The following is an 18,142-nucleotide window of genomic DNA, read 5'->3' on the forward strand; positions in this document are numbered from 1 at the left end:
GGTAAGCTTTTCCTTTTTTTATTTTTAAATTAGTGACTGCTTTAGGATAGGTATTATGCTGATAAAGTATATAATTTAAACAATGCATATCAAAAGCGGTGTTGATATTAACCGATGTATTTCACCTTTAAATAGATATTTTTATAGTTGCTTCTTCCTTCATTATCATATTTTATTCTTTTACTTGCTTGTCAAAATATGTTAATTATAGCATTAGTTTATTTTATTCTTTCTTTTTATTGTTTCATTTTATCAGATACAAAGTTAACAGTTTCACATGATCATGTATTTGGCGTTCGTCATGCATTTCGTGTTCCTGGTTTACATAGCAGTATCCACTTCACATCCTGTTTCGGGTAAGGTGCAACATTTAAACTCATGCTTATTTACGGAACTGGATTTTCTTTAAATTGAGCTCCATCTTCTCTCTCTCTCTCTCTCTCTCTCTCTCTCTCTCTCTCTCTCTCTCTCTTGACTTTCTTTCCTTCTTTTTATGATTTCTACAGATTACGGAGGACATTCATTTGAGACGTCTTGTGTAACATCAGAGAACCAACCTGGACATTATAAACCCTTTGCATCCTGCCCTAAAGTTTCTTCACTGTTAGTTCGTGATGACGTCTACTCAGGCCAGGGAGATAACACGTCCATCGTGTGTTGTCCAAGAACAGTTGATGGAAATAAAACTGAATATACTTCCGGTAGGAGAATTGTAAAGAGATCAGAGAGTTTACCGAACCTACGGATAGCAGGTAATTTTTCATTTGATTCTGTATATTATGTGATGTTTTAACAACAAATTGCTGCAAACATGTGATCAGTAGTAGTTAAGAAAATAGGGGAGAGAGAGAGAGAGAGATTCGCGCTTTTTATGCAAATATCACCCACGCAGAGATTGTAACCCTCATTTAATACCTTGAAGTGTGCTATGAATTAAATTATTTGGAACCCATACTCTAGAAAACGAACCAAGAAACTTTTCAAGCCACCTCTTGCCTATTTACCAATAACCTGAGTGGGGAGTTTTACTCCAGGCGACGAACATCGTCTATCTAACCTTAAATGGATATTTTTATACTTGGTTCTTCCTTCATTATCATGTTCCTGCCACTGTGGAAGGAGAACCTGTTGCATGTAAGGCAGATAAAATACTCTCTCGGCGCCAATCTTTTGGATTCAACCTATTTGTTCAGTTAATTTTCGGTACTAAGACCACGTATTTCTGAACAATATAATCCAACCAGTTAAGTCGTCAGAGTTACATCATCTGGGGTACTAAAACGTATAACAAAGACGAGAAAAAAATTAATTACACTTAGCATATGTTATCAGAACTTCGCAATCAGTCACACACAAAAAATGACCACCATAAAATGTTATTTTAATTACTAATATTAATTACTAAAAGGCTGGCTAGTAGCTCTAGCCAGCCTTTATAAGTGTGCGTGTTGCTTGGGAAAATTAAGTTACAACCCACTTTTTATGACGATGTTATTGACCAGTTCATTAAGCATAACCGTAGGATAGAATTTGTATTCAAGTTGCTAAATTAAAAAAGATAGAATATCATTTGTAAAATAAACGTTGTATTTGCATGATTAAATGTACATAAATTTCTAAATATATAGTTTTAAATTCATTATTCCGCTAATCAGACTTTAATCACTCCCTGAATGATAACAAGAGCAAGCGTGAATTACAAGACCAGCATTCGCTCCTAGTAATTAATTTTTTCTAGTATTTTTATGCTTAGGTACCAGGGGCGAATGCTGGTCTTGAAATTCACGCTTGCTCTTGTTATCATTCAGAGAGTGATTAAAGTCTGATTAGCGGAATAATGAATTTAAAACTATATATTTAGAAATTTATGTACATTTAATCATGCAAATACAACGTTTATTTTACAAATGATATTCTATCTTTTTCATTTAGCAACTTGAATACAACTTCTACCCTACGGTTCTTCTTTATGAACTGGTCAATAACATCGTCATAAAAAGTTGGTTGTAACTTAATTTTACCAAGAAACACGCACGCTTATAAAGGCTGGCTAGAGCTACTTTGACTGCATATGTTCTGTGTTTAAGACGACGTGAAGGGAGCGGAAATGGCTATGCTCCTTCATGAAATCACAGTGCTGTAGCGAGGTTGGTTCTCTGGAAGCTTACCGAGCAAGACAAGGTAGTTTTGACAAGATGAGCAAGTATCTTCCTTCGATACACAACGCAAAGCTCAATTATTGCCGTGCAAGCTTAAGACGCCTTCTGTCTACAAAAATAAAAGCCTAAATGGAATGTTTATAAACGCATGCATTTATTAACAAATAAGTATTACTTCTTTCTCAAGTAACGAGCTTGCGCAGCAAGCATAGCAAACATGGAGATTTCGTCACTGTTTAGTACCCCATGATGATGTAAGTCCGACCCCTTACTCAACTGGTTGGGTTATATTGTTCATTTTATTAAACCTCGTATATCTTTAGAAATACGTGGCTTCAATATTGCAAATTAACTGAAGAACTGCTAAACCACATTAACCTCTTATTCATCTGCCATCTGTTTTTGTGAAGAATTCTTCAAATTTTAAATATTAAAGACAGTTCATTATTAAATGCAATTTTCAAACTTTTCTTTTGACAAGATCGCACATATTTAGGTCACTGCTAATAATAATGAAAATGAATACAATTATATATATATTTTTTATTAAAAGGGAACTTACCATTTCTCTTTATGGCAGTATCGATTGTTCGTGTTTAATTGAGAATATTGTTATCTTTAGGATGCGGAGTAAAGAAGGATTTGAAGAGTTTTGTAGTTGGAGGAAGAGATGCTATGGAATGGCCATGGATGGTAAGTACGAGTAAAATATAATATATTTGATACGCTTGTGTTCACGTAGGTAAAAATGTGTTATTATTTGTTAATGCAATGCTATTTATGTAATAACATAATTAATTTATGCCCGCAAATATTGTATTCTAATTCAGAATAATTCGAATAACTCTCAAACGTACATCGTTGGGAAAGATTTTCAAACGCTAAAGAGTCAGTCAAATTAATTTTCCTCACTTTTCGACACCATTAATGTATCGTTGAACGGAAATCATAATGGAGTTTTTGATTGCATTTTTCAAAAAAATAAAATAAAAGACAGACACTTATTTATATATTAGTTGTGATTTTTCCGATATCCGGATGAGCATTTTCAGAATACATTGATTACTATATACCATCTGTCCAAAAAGAAACCGAACTTTTCGAAAATAGAAGAAACTAGTAGCGTCACCTGTTGTATCTTTTTTGTTGTCGAAAGCGGCAACCTTCATTACTGTTGTGTCAACTGTTTATGACATTTGTTTCATTAGAAGCCGAGTTATAGTGCCAAGAGTGACAATGTGTTTTGACGAACGGTCAGAAAATGAGTTTCAAACAGAGAGCTGCGATTGACTTTGTGTTAAACTAGGTAAAATTTTTACCGAAACGCATCAAATGCTTCAAAAAGCATACGGTAATGAATGCTTATCCCGTACTCAAGTTTAGGAGTGGTTTAAGAGATTTTTAAGTGGTCGTGAGACGCTTGAGGACGACGAAAAGCCGGGCCGTCCAAAAACCGGACTGAGCTAAGTTAACATCCAAAAAGTGCGTGATTTCATCAAAGAAAACCCAAAATCGTCTTTGATATTGATTGAGAATGAATTGGTGATTACAAAATCAACTGTGCACAACATTCTGTCCGAGAGTTTGGGCCTTCGTAAATTGAATTCACGATTTCAATTTACGAAGAGTTGACCGACAAGTTCCCCACAAGTTGACCGACGATCAAAAAATGTATCGAATTGAACACTGGAAGCACCTCATTAAAACTTCCTTGAAACGATAGTTACTGGTGACGAAAGTGGTATTTTGAGTATGAGCCCGAAACAAAGCGCCAGAGTGCTGAGTGGAGATCACCAGAAGAGGGACATCTGAAAACAAGTCGCTTTCAGAAGTCAAAAGTAAAGATAATGCTGATTTGTTTCTACGATTCCAAAGGCATTATCCACAAAGAATTCGTTCTGCCTGTCCAAACAGTCAATGGTGAGTTTTATTTCGAAGTTTTGAAGCGATTGACAGCTAGAATTCGTTGCGTACGGCATGATGCAGGCAGCTGGTCACTTTTGAACCAAAATGCACCATATCATCGTTCGAACATTGTGAGACAGGTTTTGAGCAAAAAACAAGTTTGTGTGTTGTATAACTCGGCGTATTCATCTGATTTAGCATCCTGTGATTTCTTTCTATTCCCTCGACTTCATTTGCCGATGAAAGGAAAACGATACGACACCATTGAAAACGTTCAAGCGGCAGTAACCACGACTCTCAACATTATCCCCAAAACCAATATAAGAAACTCATTTAACGAATTAGTTGACCATGCCAAACGCTGTATAGAAGCTGAGGGAGAGTATAGTGATTGAAATAAATGATTTGAATAATTATAATTGGCCTGTGTTTTTATTTTCTATCAAGCGTTCGGTTTCTTTTTAGACAGAGGTGTAGATTTATTTATCGTTAATTGCGACTAGAACGGGCCTAATGTAGAAATATAAGTACTCAGTTTACTAGAACATAAAACAAGAACATATGAATTGTTTTTATTACCATCCTCTGTGGTTAACATGCAAAGTCTGGTGCGTTTAAACAAACCTAATTTATGCTACGATGATCCTTAATTTCCCTCTACACACACACACTCTTAGTCTGTGGTGTGTGTTCTCCGACTGCTTCTCCTGTTATGTGATTAATAAAAAAATGCGCTCAGCGACTAAAATTCTCTAGCACCGAATGAGATTGGTTAACCCAATTTGAAAAAGTACTGATAACTATTAAGAAATTCCTCAGTGGCTTTCAAACGTGTTTTTTTTTTAAACTAAAAGACATCGTTACGCCGAGAGAGGTGTTTGCTGTTACTTCTACAGTGATCAACAGCATGCAAGCATTCATTGCAACAACAACAACAACAAAAAGAAAATAAAAAGAATGCCCGAGAAAAAGAGTTGTATGTCTTATTTTTTATATTTTTATTTTTTATGGAAGGGAGAAATCAGACCACGAAGAATTGTAGCATAAACCCCAAAAACTCGCCCTTATACTCCATTCCCTGGCATCAGTTTGACTTTTCTTAAACGACAATACACACATGCAGCATTTTGACTCCAAGACTACACTTTTTACTCAATTCTTCTATGAATATTATAGTTTGTGAACCTTGTATTTATCATACAATTGCATTTTCAACAGGCAGGTGTATTCATTCGACGTAAGAGCGCCCGACATAAATTTCAATGTGGAGCATCTGTAATCAGCGATCAATACCTTCTTACTGCCGCTCATTGTGTTGTTGACGGAACTAAAACCCGGTAAGTAACTAATTTATTTTAACAACTATTTGCATATTATATTTTAATAAAACTGTAATCAGATATATATGTATAGTTTGCTATTTATGGTAATTTTATGCGTCCATACGAATTTTTAATCAGCGTGATAAGAAAATTTAGTACCTTCCTTTTTTTGACTAACTATTCAAATCACTTGCTGTGTACTCCGTAACTAAGCCAGTGTCTGGGCTTCATATCTTAATTAATTATGCCCTGTTCTATGGTGGGTCTTCCATATTATTCTGAGATGCTCAATTCTTTACTTCTTAGCTCCTCTTGCTTTGCCTTTCTCTTTACCCTTCTTCCTCTTCTGTATCTTTTGTTTATTTTAGGAATTCACTACGCAGTCAGTAGAAATCAGTCTCTAGTTTTATGTTTAACCCATCTCCACTCTTCTATCATCTTGACATATTTTGAAATTTCATTTACTTCAAGTCCCATTTAAAATAATGTGTCGTTCAGTATAAACCAATCTGAGGACAGGCAGAGGATATGCATTAGGTGCGGTTACATAAAGTCTCTATGAATATCGAGACATCCTCTCCTCCCATCCCTCACGTATCAGAGGAATGCTATTGCTGAAAATTGCAGAAGTATAGAAGTGGTACAGAGAGAGAGAGAGAGAGAGAGAGAGAGAGAGAGAGAGAGACGCTAATTATAGATGATATCCCGACCCGAGCCCCTTTCCCCATTCAATTGATGAATTCTTTTCTGCATAATTCGAGCACCTTCAAGCTAAACATTGTCACGAGAAAAAAAAAGATAATTCATTGGTCGCACGAGACTGATCAAATAATGCACTGCAATTGCACAGCAAACACCGATGGTGCTCAAAATAATACTGACCAAGACAAAGAGTAAAAGCGACCTTGTCAACGCTTGTTTAGAATATGAAATTTTGTTTTAAGAACATTTCGAATATTTTCATTGCATGTCTGACTTCTTCGATTCCTAACCAATCCTAAATCTGCAACTATGTTGATAAAAAAAGTTAAGTTTTAAGTTTTAAGTTTTAACAAATCTCAGGAAGTGCAATAGATATGGTTCCATATAGGATTAGTTGGGGCACAGTTTTGTTTAGTGCACAGATCATCCAGGAAAATGTACATCCGGAATGATGACAAATGCCGGAAACTTCTACATACGATTCCGGCCCCTCCCTCTGAATTTGTCTTCTGAACAGGAGTCAAAGGAAAGTAACTTTGGATGTTAATGAAATATTTGTAAGCATTTAGTTCAGCTAAAATCAAATATTTTAGTAGTAGCTTGATTAGTTGCAGTGACAGATGTTGCAATGGTTATAGTGACTTATGTCATCATCTAAAATCAATTCTCGAACATGTCTAACTGAATATGTATATACATTGTATTATAAATTAACTTACGGTTATAAATAATGTTATAGATTAAAATACTGTTAGAAGTAAATTGGTTATTTCATTTCAGTAATGCTTCTGACCTGGTGGTTCGATTAGGAAGTAGATTTGTAACTAACGGAACCCTTTATGATGTGTCAACTGTTAGGGTACCCAGAAACTACCGAAGTAGAACTCACTACAACGATATTGCAGTACTGAAACTAAAGAAAAAGATTGCTGAAGACAATGTCGCTCCTGTGTGTCTTCCCACTCCTGGTTTGGTCAATTCCAGGTTCACGGAGAAGAATGCCATTCTGATGGGTTGGGGTCAAACGTCTTTTGGTAAGTAAGAACTGTTTTCGCTTTTAAATTTGAGTGAATTAAGTTTGCAGTTTTGATTTTTCATGTATTACTATATGAACAGATAGCCTTTTTTTGATTCCCTAAATTTTTAATCGTTAAAATGCTTTTGTTGCATTGCGCAGGTGGAAAGAGTGCCACAGTGCTTCAAGAGGCTGAGGTCCCGATTGTTACTAATAAAGAATGCAATAACTCCTACTCTCGACTCCAATCCAGTTCTCTACCAGAAGGGATTACAGACGTCATGTTATGCGCTGGTTATCCGAAGGGCAATACCGACGCCTGTGGGGTGAGTCAATTAAAATTTCCTGAATTTTCTATTGTTAATAGACCTATATTATTAACATATAACAGCATGAATGACTAGAGACAATTAAAAAGGAGTTTTGTGATGACATTCCTGGTTGATCTTATACACGTTTATTTATTATCACTTACGATATATACGTTGTTCAAAAAATTATAAAGACATCTGAGTGTTTCCTAAACTGCACTACACCATCGATCCTTCTTTGACAGCGATGGCATTCTCTAGAATAAGCTTTTCAGAAAATCTCGTGAAATTTATTGATTCCTCCATTCAAATAGCAGTCAGTTCTTGGATACCATACTGATCTTACTTCCGATTGACCATCTGTCTCCTAAAGGTTCTTCATAAGAGTAACCTTTATGCTCCAATTTGCATGCCCGTTGCAATATGAAGCGAAACATTTTCATGATGATATTCAACTCGGTCATTTCTCAAGAACTATCACATCAAGAGCACAATAGAATCGCTCAGAATAAAGTCAGATGTTAATTTTCGGAATTTGTGATCAATTTTCGGAATTATTCCAGGAATTCCGAAAACTGATCCAATTTCTAACTAGAAATAACATTACCACACCATATCTACTCCATCAGAGTTAGCAGTTGGAGGTCTCATAACTAAAGAATGTCTACTTCATTTCAAGACTATTGTAATTCTCCAGCGTTCCAATGATCTATTGTTCAATCACAGTGAGCTGCACACAAAGATTGAACTCCTGAATTGCCCCGCTTCTTGCACATAGAAACCTTTTCATGATAATTGGTGCTGTGTAGTTAGTTTCAGTATGCGATGTTTCGTTCACAAATCTCAACACAGTAGTGGAAGATTCGAAATCCTTTATGTGTGCTTGGTTGTTTCTTGTATTTCTTTTTTTATCATTACTCTTCCATCTTGTAATGACGTCATCAGAACATATACAAGAGTTGATCTTGTATATGATCTGATTGTGCTACAGTTGCATAAATTGGCTGATAATTGACTATGATGATAACACCTCGAGTATGTCTATTAATTCTGAACAAAGCTACATTTGCAATATTGTACATAACTTTTTTTTTTGTTCCCCACCCACCATACAAAGATACGGGAATGCAGCACCTAAAACACATGAGTGCTGCATTTGGGCAAGCGAGTAAGAAGAAAGTGTTCTGTTGCGATGCTTTCTGAATATCTGGAGGTTGTAATCTCTTTGGGGGGGGGGGGGGTTAAAAAAGAAAAAATAGTATAAAGAAGACTGTTCGAAAGAACAAAAATAGATATACAAAAGGAAGAGGACAAAGTTTTTCAACAATTTTGAAGCTAGTGAATAACATTAGTAACAAATGAATGTTAATCACTAGCTGATTGAAATGAACAGTTTGCGTGAAGATACTTATTAAACAAGTGCTTAAGGCAAAAATATAAAGTTTTTGTTGCAAACCCATAGTACGTTTGTGCCTTGTGAAGGAAAAATCTCCTTCATTTATTTATTTGTATTTTTGCATTTTATTTTTTACATAGTCCGGAAACCAACTGTAGACATAGCGCTTTTTCGAGCCACTTCATACCTCCAATAAACGGGATGATGATCTCAGAAAGTACAACGAAATACATCTTCCACCTTAAAACAATTACAAACATCCATATCGATGGTGAGATTCAAAATCATAGACACTTGGAGATCTGATATGCTGACCACTTGGCCAGCCAGTCTGGATTAAGCTGAGTTTGTAAAAGGACGGGGGGGGGTCACTATTAACGCAATGTCCTCTATTGGATAGGATCAAGCATCTGTAGGAATATTTTGTGCATTATCCAAATATGGGAACGGTATTCTAAATTTCAGAAGATTTGATTTTTATATAGGGTTAATAGTTGGCATCTGATAAATGTAAGGTATATATGCTAAAAAGGCTTAAAGTGTATTTTTAAGAAGAGAGATGTGATCTCTTCAGAAGATATTGTTATTATGAAAGATAAGAGAGTGCGAAGTGAAATCTATCTTCTGAGATAAGACAGGATTGCGTTCTAGTTGCATTAAAACTCATGTAAAGAAGGAAGATATAGGTGAAAGTTTAGAAAACTGGGATATTTCGTAATTACTGTGGACTACTTTTAATGGTGGATGGAAACCATCTGACCCACAAGAGAAAATGAACGATCGATGAGGAAACTGCTGACCAAATTTCAAATCATTGATTACATTTGGTAAGTAGATCTCTATGCTGAACCTAACCCGATTAAATGTCCACGATATGTGAAGAGTAGTATCATATGGCTTCTGTCCAAAGGTGGATGCTGATAGCTGTGAAATTTACAGTGACTAGAGAGTGGTGGAATCCACATCAATGATTACTAATCAGCTTACTGTCACCATCAGTTTTTCTATAGGAAAAAAAAAAAACAGCTAATATAAGAGCTGAGCCTAGCTGTTATATTAGTATAATGAAAATGAGCTGCTATTTATGTAACCAACGTAGGTCAAATAATGAAACTTAAAAACATCAATTAAAATTTATTTTCGGAAGAATACTGAGGAAAAAAAAAACGCACGTTAACATTTGTGAAGGGAATAATAATCGCCATATATGTCTTTCGATTGTAGTTACTTCAATGGTTTTATATAATTTTTATTAGTAGTGAATTTAATAATTTATTTAGTAATAAAATAGTAGAAGAGTGATAATAGTGCAGTAAGTAGGAATCAATAAATATACATATAAATATGAAGTACCAAGAATATAAGTCAATAAAATAAAATAAAAATATTAATAACTAAAAAAATCAGAACCTTCAAAAAACGAACTGCAGTATACATGAAAAGCCACCAGTATTAATTTAACTTTAAACAAGGCTTACCTGTTTTTTAGCGTCAAATAATTGGAACTATTTGTGAAAAATATTTCAAAAAATCCGAATTTTGAATTGTGTATTTTATTTTTAGGGAGATTCTGGAGGACCTCTAATGATTGCCGATAGAGCGCGCAAGTGGATTGTTGTAGGAGTTGTGTCGTTTGGCTATAGATGCGCAGAACCTGGATATCCTGGAGTGTACACCAGAGTTCCGAAATATCTACCCTGGTTAGCAAAAACCACAAATATTCCCGATAAAAGCAAATCAAGATAAATATCGGCAACAAAGAAAGTGAAATTTTTGTTCACATATTAACAGGTTTTACTGTTAAACTCATCTTAAATAAAGTATATTTATTAAAATATTACACTCAGTTGTCTCAATATTTTGGCTCTTTTTTTTTTCGTTGTTTAAATTAAATAAATTTCTGGTTTTATAAATTAATTCAGAGTACGGTTACAATGCCTTATATGGCATTCCATTTAGTTAGCTAGCTATGGCAACGCATGGAAAGATTTCTACAAAAATGACTTAAAATATTGTCAACTAACTAGTGGTCGCATTTAAAGGAATAGCCAGCAGAAACTATAAAAGACGTCACAATTAGCCTTCTTTAAAACCGTGTATAATTAATAATAATAATAATTTAATATAATTTGAATTGATATTATGGTTATAAGAGTATAATAATTCAAATACTGTGGTAAGAGATTTACGTCATTATAAATATGTAATAAATGCCAAAAATTATGTGATTTTCTATATATATATAAATATCTTATGCTTATTACTGTATATTAGAATGACAAAGTCGTATGTTAAAATTCTGCGTTGGGCTGGGAACAGCAAAAGAACCCATGCTACAAAGAATGTGGCATTCACAACAAAATAGACAAATAAAACATGTGGTTGAGTGCTTTCATTGTCATCCTTATCATCTAACACTGAAACGCACACATCTACGTTGTTAGAAGGTTACCTTCAGAATCGTTTTTACGGAATATCCCCTAAAGTCAAGAAATATGTATAAAAAATGCGTTTTTGTGGTGAAACTAGAATTTAACCTGTTTTTGCTACCCATGAAGGTTACTACTTCTAGGCATTGCCTTGCTTGCTTAGTGGGTTGCGACGACTCCAGTTATGTCCCTATTTCTCCCTCCCACCTAGGTTTCTATTTTAAGTATATTGAAAAATAAATATCGGTTGATTTCAATTTTTTTTTTGTTTGTTTCTTTGTTACTTACTAGGACTGAAAAAAAAAGATGTATAAGGAAAACGAAATAATTAAAAGATTAAAAGGGTTTGAGGAAAGATTTTGACAAGAATTAAAAAATTGAATTGATAGAAGGAATTAGACTGGGAAATATAATTATCAACAAGGTCACCTAGCGTGTTTACCAGAAAGACAACAGTTTTTTTTTTATTATTATTTTTAGGAGGATTTAGCTTCTATTAATAAAAGCTTTGTCATATTTCAAACAAACTAACTAACTAAATAAATAAAGCAGACATTTTTATGTAAGCACATATTAGTTTTACATTTAAAATTTAGGAATAAATTCATTATCTTAAACTTCGATATAAAATTCATGCAGTAACAATAATAATTACTTTGATAAGCACATTTAAAAGAAATGACGCCATTTTATTTTGGCTGGAAAAATCAACCATTTCTAAGATAAACGTTTTCGCATTTTTCCAAAAAATAAAATAAAAATAAATAATAAGCGTCTTACTGGCTTATCCACTCTGTTTCCAACTGTGTGTAGTAAAAATTACACATTTCGTGCTCAGTTTTCACATAATATTTACGGCTGATTGTAAATATGTACGTACAAAGCTTACCTTGATTATTATACAAGGATCACCTAGAGGGCGTTTGAAAATGGATAAAACCTCTTAGATTCGTTTTTAATTTTCCATATGACGCAGATGATTCTTAAGTGTTTGATAGCAGGATTTTTACTGAAATTTTTTGAGTTATTTACTGAAAATTTTGGAGTCACATCAATTCTGATTTAAATCAGAAGGTGTTTTAGTTAAAAATTCGTTAAACGTCTGGGAACGATGGTAACTAATACCTTTGCTCTGACTAGACGAATTTTAATGAAATTTGATATGTAACATATCCAATAAATTATGTCCTACGAAAGATACACCTCTGTCCAAAAAGAAACCGAACTTTTTGAAAATAGAAGAAATTAGTGGCTCCACTTGTTTTATCTTTTTGTTGTCGAAAGCGGCAATCTTTATTAGTGTTGTATCAACTGTTTATGACATTTGTTTCATTAGAAGCCGAGTTATAGTGCCAAGAGTGAGAGTGGGTTTTGACGAACGGTCGGAAAATGAGTTTCAAACAGAGAGCTACGATTGACTTTTGTGTTAAACTTGGTAAAAGTTTTATCAAAACGCACCAAATGCTTCAAAAAGCATACGGTGATGAATGCTTGTCTAGTACGTAAATTTACTAGTGGTTTAAGCGATTTCAAAGTGGTCGTGAGACGAGTGAGCACGACGAAAAGCAAGGCCGTCCAAAAACTGGACTCAACGAAGTTAACATCCAAAAAGTGCGTGATTTCATCAAAGAAAACCCGAAATCGTTCGTGAGATTGATTGAAGATGTATTGGGGAATGCAAAATCAACTATGCACAATATTTTGACCGAAGGTTTGGGCCTTCGTAAATTGAATTCGCGATTTGTTTCCCACAAGTTGACTGACTACCAAAAATGGTATCGAATTGTACACTGTGGACCTCATTAAACCGCTCGTAAGGACTCAAACTTCCTTGAAACGATCGTTAATGGTGACGAAACGTGGTGTTTTTAGTATGAGCCCGAAACAAAGCACCAGAGTGCTGACTAGAAACCACCAAAAGAGAGGCATCCGATAAAAGTCGTTTGGAGAAGTCAAAAGTAAAGACAATGCTGATTTGTTTCTAGGATTCCAAGGGCATTATCCACAAAGTATTCGTTCCACCTGGCCAAACGGTCAATGGTCAGTTTTATCTCGAAGTTTTGAAGTGATTGATAGCGAGATTTCGTCGCGTACGGCATGAATATCGTGACGACCGACCGTTCATTGAAACCCAATGTCACTCTTGGCACTATAACTCGGCTTCTAATGAAACAAATGTCAAAAAATAGTCGACACAACACTAATGAAGGTTACCGCTTTCGACAACAAAAAGGTACAACAGGTGGCGCCATTAGTTGTTTTTTTTTGAAAAGTTCGGTTTCTTTTTGAACACAGGGTGTAGTTTTAATTAGACCATTATAGTGTCAAGCCACTGGAAAAACATAAAATTACATATCGCAAATAATGGCAATATACAAACTTTCTACAAGTACCTATGCCCAAAATCGCTTTGAGATAAATAGTTGATAATGAGTGGTTCCATATTCATATACAATAATGAAATGTTCATAAAAAAATAAATCATATAATGGTGTATACATTATAAAAGATATATAATCATATAATGTAAATGATTGTACATGAACCTTTTAATGTTTCTTTGCATTGAAATGATTTAATGAGACTGAGAACTATTGCTGTTTAGAACTCGGTTTGGGAATCGCAACACTCAACCAAACTGGGAAATTTCTTCGCATGTAGGTTTGTGTAAGTATTTTTTTATTCTTCTGGCATAACGCAGTCCTTTAATAAAAAGCAGAAGTATCGTTAAAAACCAAATCTCTTCCAAAAACATACACCGATCAAAATCTAGACTTCAAAATTATCCTAAAATCAAGATATAAAATAGATAAAACAGTATTGCTCATATTACTACTATTTAGTAACTGGAATATTGTACTGGATAAAACAATTGCCGGTAGATGGTAGCACCATAATTGTGAAAGGTTGCTAAATGGATTTTGAGTTATGTTTATACCCTCCGCCTTCATATTAAGTCTGAGTATCGAAACTAATCACGTTTTCCTGCATACGATTCATTGGCATTCTCATTAAGCAATTCACATGGTCTGCTGGCTTTCCTTGAATGTGATCATAGCAACACGACTTTCTCATTCCTGTTATAAGAAAATGAGGTGACGTCATCTCCCTCTCTGTGTGAAATCGCTACGATTCTGTAACAGCTCGCATTCTTCTCAGCAAGGTAGCGAAGATGTCGAGGGTGCTTGATGTCGTGATGTGTGTGCCAATCACGTGGTGTTTTTGACTTTCCACTGTTTAGAACCCCAAGGGAAGGGCTTTTCAGGCAATTTAATTTCCTGACTTGTGAAACTCCAATTCCGGTGTCCATTCTGCCCTTCTCCTAACAGGTGAGTCTCTTATCGCAATTATTGTTCAATTTCCGTCTTCGTTTCTAGAAATTCCTGATATCAGAGAGGGCGCTTTGCTCACCAGTTTCCTCTCTTGACTGTGCAGATCTTTGTCAGCAGGAAATATGGAATTACCTGAGCTGATTGATAAAATAGTCAGCTATAAACATCTGTGACGTGTCCACTTACCTGGGGGACTCAAAGGGGAACAATTAGCCAAGTCACGAATTAAAAGAAAAGGTAAGAGTGCCAACTTTTTTTCTTTATTAAAGTGCACATTACAAAACCTTCAGGATATGTGCACACCTACTCAAGTTTCTATTGTAGCTAGTTTTAGAAATCAGCAACTCGTTTATCTTCTAATTAATCATTCGATCCGTTTGTAGAAATTTGGGGAAGACTGAGTGAGAGTTATGTGGAATGATATTGAAATACTTGAAGATTACAGTTGCTGTGTATTTTCATTTCTTTTGGTTTGTAGATTTACCAACTCAGAAGTTCAATAAGATCACAATTTGAATGTGACCTTTGAATGTCTTAATATCCATTGGTAATATCACTTTTTAATGTGATTCACTTATATGTAATGTTGTGTTTGAAATTCTGTCTAGTAGGTCAACGTGTCTTAACCATATTCTTTTAAAACGTTAGGTTAAAGATTTTCAATTGCCTGCACAAAAGCTGTAAATTTAAACTTAGAAAGCTGAACTTATTACATGAAAAGAGTTGACTTTGGATATAATTTATGCTTCGGCCTATTTCATCAATTATTATAGACCTGAGTGGTGTTATAGAGTGCATTCTTCATATCCCCAGTAGGCTTCAGACTACTGCAGGTATGAAGAAGGGAAGCTGGATCAGGTCACCTGCCCTTGTTGCTGGGAGATGGGACAGTTCTCTTGCACAGGGAATAAGAGTGCGCGCGCGCACAGACACACACACACACACACACACACACACACACACACACACACACACACACACACACTTGGGGTTTAAATTGGGTCGTTTTGAATATATATAAACACTGGGAGTGGGTTATGATTTTGGGATTTTGAAGAATTCCATTTTGGAGGCATTGCAGATGGAGCTACAATATGCGAGCGTCTGTTGTTCTGCTAATCACGTGTGTTGCACGAGAAGCGTTGTTTTGAATGGAACAGAGTTTAGAACATTAATTGTTTCACAACCTAACCCATGATCTTGTATTATATCGTACGTATCGTATTATATTATATGTGAGGGAATGGATAGCTTGTTTTTGTGAGAAAGACACCCGAACATTCGGTATTTCCAAATTGTTTGAAATGTTTCTCTGAACTTGTTTTATGTAAGACATTCAAGTAATTGCATTGTTCATTAATTCTTGAATCAGTTTTGGTGATTTCGATTGTCGTGTTGGATTCTCCAAATAGTGGTCCTTGATTGATTACTTGATAAATAGGTGGATCAACGGGTCGATTTAATTTTCTAGATCAAGTAGTTATATCGTATATTTGAAGAAATACTCTGGATACAAGAGAATGCATGATTTATAGTGCACCTGTTATCTCGAATTGTGGGATATTTTCAACTGAATGGATTTTACCTAGGTATTCTGAAATTGAGTCAAATTTTAAAGCTCTTGTTTACCATCTCGTGTGAGAAGATAAGTGGATAGTAGAATCTTTTGTCAGGTTATTAATGGCTGCTTTTGCTCCTAATATGAGAATATCATCGCATCCATGCACACACCTTTTCACAATATGCGACTTCTATAGACAGAGTAAATAAGATCTTAATTAAGCAGGTCGTTAATATTTGAAGCTCGAGCGAAATAGTTTAAAAGGCAAATGTCCTATTCTGATTTCCTCCACCTGGGACTCTTCCAGTAAAAAATCATGTGACCTTCATGTATGTGCTATTTTTTTCGCGACTGCAACAGAGCATGTCCAAACGTCTATCTCCCAACAATAGAAAAACATTATCATCCTTCTATTCATTCCAGAATACATGCATTGACACCATGGGAAAAACCCACTAAAAGCACTCCCTTACTTAATCATAGTTCTTCTCTGATTTTCGTTTTCTTTACTGTCGTTTTAAGAGTTCCTACTCTCCATCAACCATGCTCAGATAACTTCCAGAAGAGCTCTTATACTAATTTAATGAAATGTTTGACTTTGTACCACGTTTACCAAACAAAATAAAAATGTATATTTTAGTTTTTTTAAAGAAAGTAATAAAATGTTTCAGTGATTGATCTTAAATGTCATATTATTCTTCTTCTTATAACATGTTGATGAAATCCTACACCCTCTGTCCAAAAAAAAAAAAAAAAAAAAAAAACCGAACTTTTCGAAAATAGAAGAAACTAGTGGCGCCACCTGTAATACCGTTTGGTTATCGAAAGTTATAATGCCAAGAGTGACAGCGTGTTTTGACGAACGGTCGGAAAATGTGTTTCAAACAAAGAGCTGCGATTGACTTTTGTGTTAAACTTGGTAAAAGTTTTACCGAAATGCATCAAATGCCTCAAAAAGCATATGGGATGAATGCTTATTCGTACTCAAGTTTACGAGTGGTTTAAGAGATTTCAAAGTGGCCGTAAGGCGCTTGAGGACCACGAAAAGCAGGGCCGTCCAAAAACTGGACTGAAAAGTGCGTTATTTCATCAAAGAAAACCCCAATTCATGTTCAATCAATCTCACCGACATCGTCCGTGAGCTTGATTGAACATGAATTGGGGATTCCAAAGTCAACTGTGCACAATATTTTGAACCGAAAGTTTGGGCCTTCGTAAATTGAATTGGCAATTTGTTCCCCACAAGTTCACCGACGACCAAAAAATGTATCGAACAGGTAAAATAGTGGTGTTTTGAGTATGAGCCCGAAACAAAGCTCCGGAGTGTTGAGTGGAGACCACCAAAAGAGGGGCATCCGAAAAAAGGTCGCTTGGAGAAGTCAAAAGTAAAGACAATGCTGATTTATTTCTACGGTTCCAAGGGCATTATCCATAAAAAATTCATTCTGCCTGGCCAAACGGTCAATGGTGAGTTTTATCTCGAAGTTTTGAATTTTTTTCCGCAGCTCTCTGTTTGAAACTCATTTTCCAACCGTTCGTCAAAACACATTGTCACTGTTGGCACTATAACTCGGCTTCTAATGAAACAAATATCATAAACAGTTGATAAAACACTAATGTAGGTGGCCGCTTTCGACAACAAAAAGATACAACAGGTAGCGCCACTAGTTTCTTGTATTTTCGAAAAGTTCGGTTTCTTTTTGGACAGAAGGTGTAGAAGTAGCCGGAGGAAGCCACTCCTCATTACATTATCACTCACAAATTACCTGCTCAACCATACCATAGTGTGTGTTTCCCTTGTGAGTTTGACATTTCTCATCAAGTTCTCTACCAAAAGTTCATATATTTTCTTACCAGAGTCAACGAAGATAAGTGGGAAGGTCAATGAGTAAGTTAAGAATTTCACTTAAACGATTTATACAGAGACGTGTGTAGCTCATGAGTGATCTTACCCATGCACGATCCCCCCACATCAGAGTTAAATAATCCTTGTTCTGAAAAAAATTCCCT

The 18,142-nt window shown here is 35.2% G+C and overlaps 2 protein-coding genes across 5 annotated transcripts in view; both read left to right on the plus strand.

Moving 5' to 3' along the window:
* The first annotated feature begins 277 nt into the window (after positions 1–277).
* Positions 278–10,645, plus strand: LOC150098375 (clotting factor G beta subunit-like). The gene is made up of 7 exons (XM_090405860.1): positions 278–356; positions 507–752; positions 2,782–2,852; positions 5,283–5,401; positions 6,869–7,122; positions 7,266–7,429; positions 10,374–10,645. Exons 1-7 carry the CDS (start codon positions 278–280, stop codon positions 10,554–10,556), a joined length of 1,116 nt encoding a protein of 371 aa, XP_090261986.1. The 3' UTR covers positions 10,557–10,645.
* Positions 10,646–14,332: 3,687 nt separating this feature from the next.
* Positions 14,333–18,142, plus strand: part of LOC150098376 (clotting factor G beta subunit-like) — a 28,076-nt gene continuing 24,266 nt past the window's right edge. For 2 of the 4 annotated variants that reach the window (XM_090405343.1, XM_090405345.1), the window contains exon 1: positions 14,689–14,808. The gene's annotated coding sequence lies outside the window, so the exon portion shown is untranslated. Of the gene's footprint in view, positions 14,569–14,688; positions 14,809–18,142 lie in introns of those variants that run through there. The other 2 variants (XM_090405344.1, XM_090405346.1) reach the window with 2 other exon arrangements.

The sequence above is a fragment of the Typopeltis vanoorti genome, chromosome 15, assembly GCF_054136105.1.
Source record: "Typopeltis vanoorti isolate ZY-2024b chromosome 15, IOZ_Tvanoo_1.0, whole genome shotgun sequence".
Taxonomy (NCBI): Eukaryota; Metazoa; Arthropoda; class Arachnida; order Uropygi; family Thelyphonidae; genus Typopeltis; species Typopeltis vanoorti.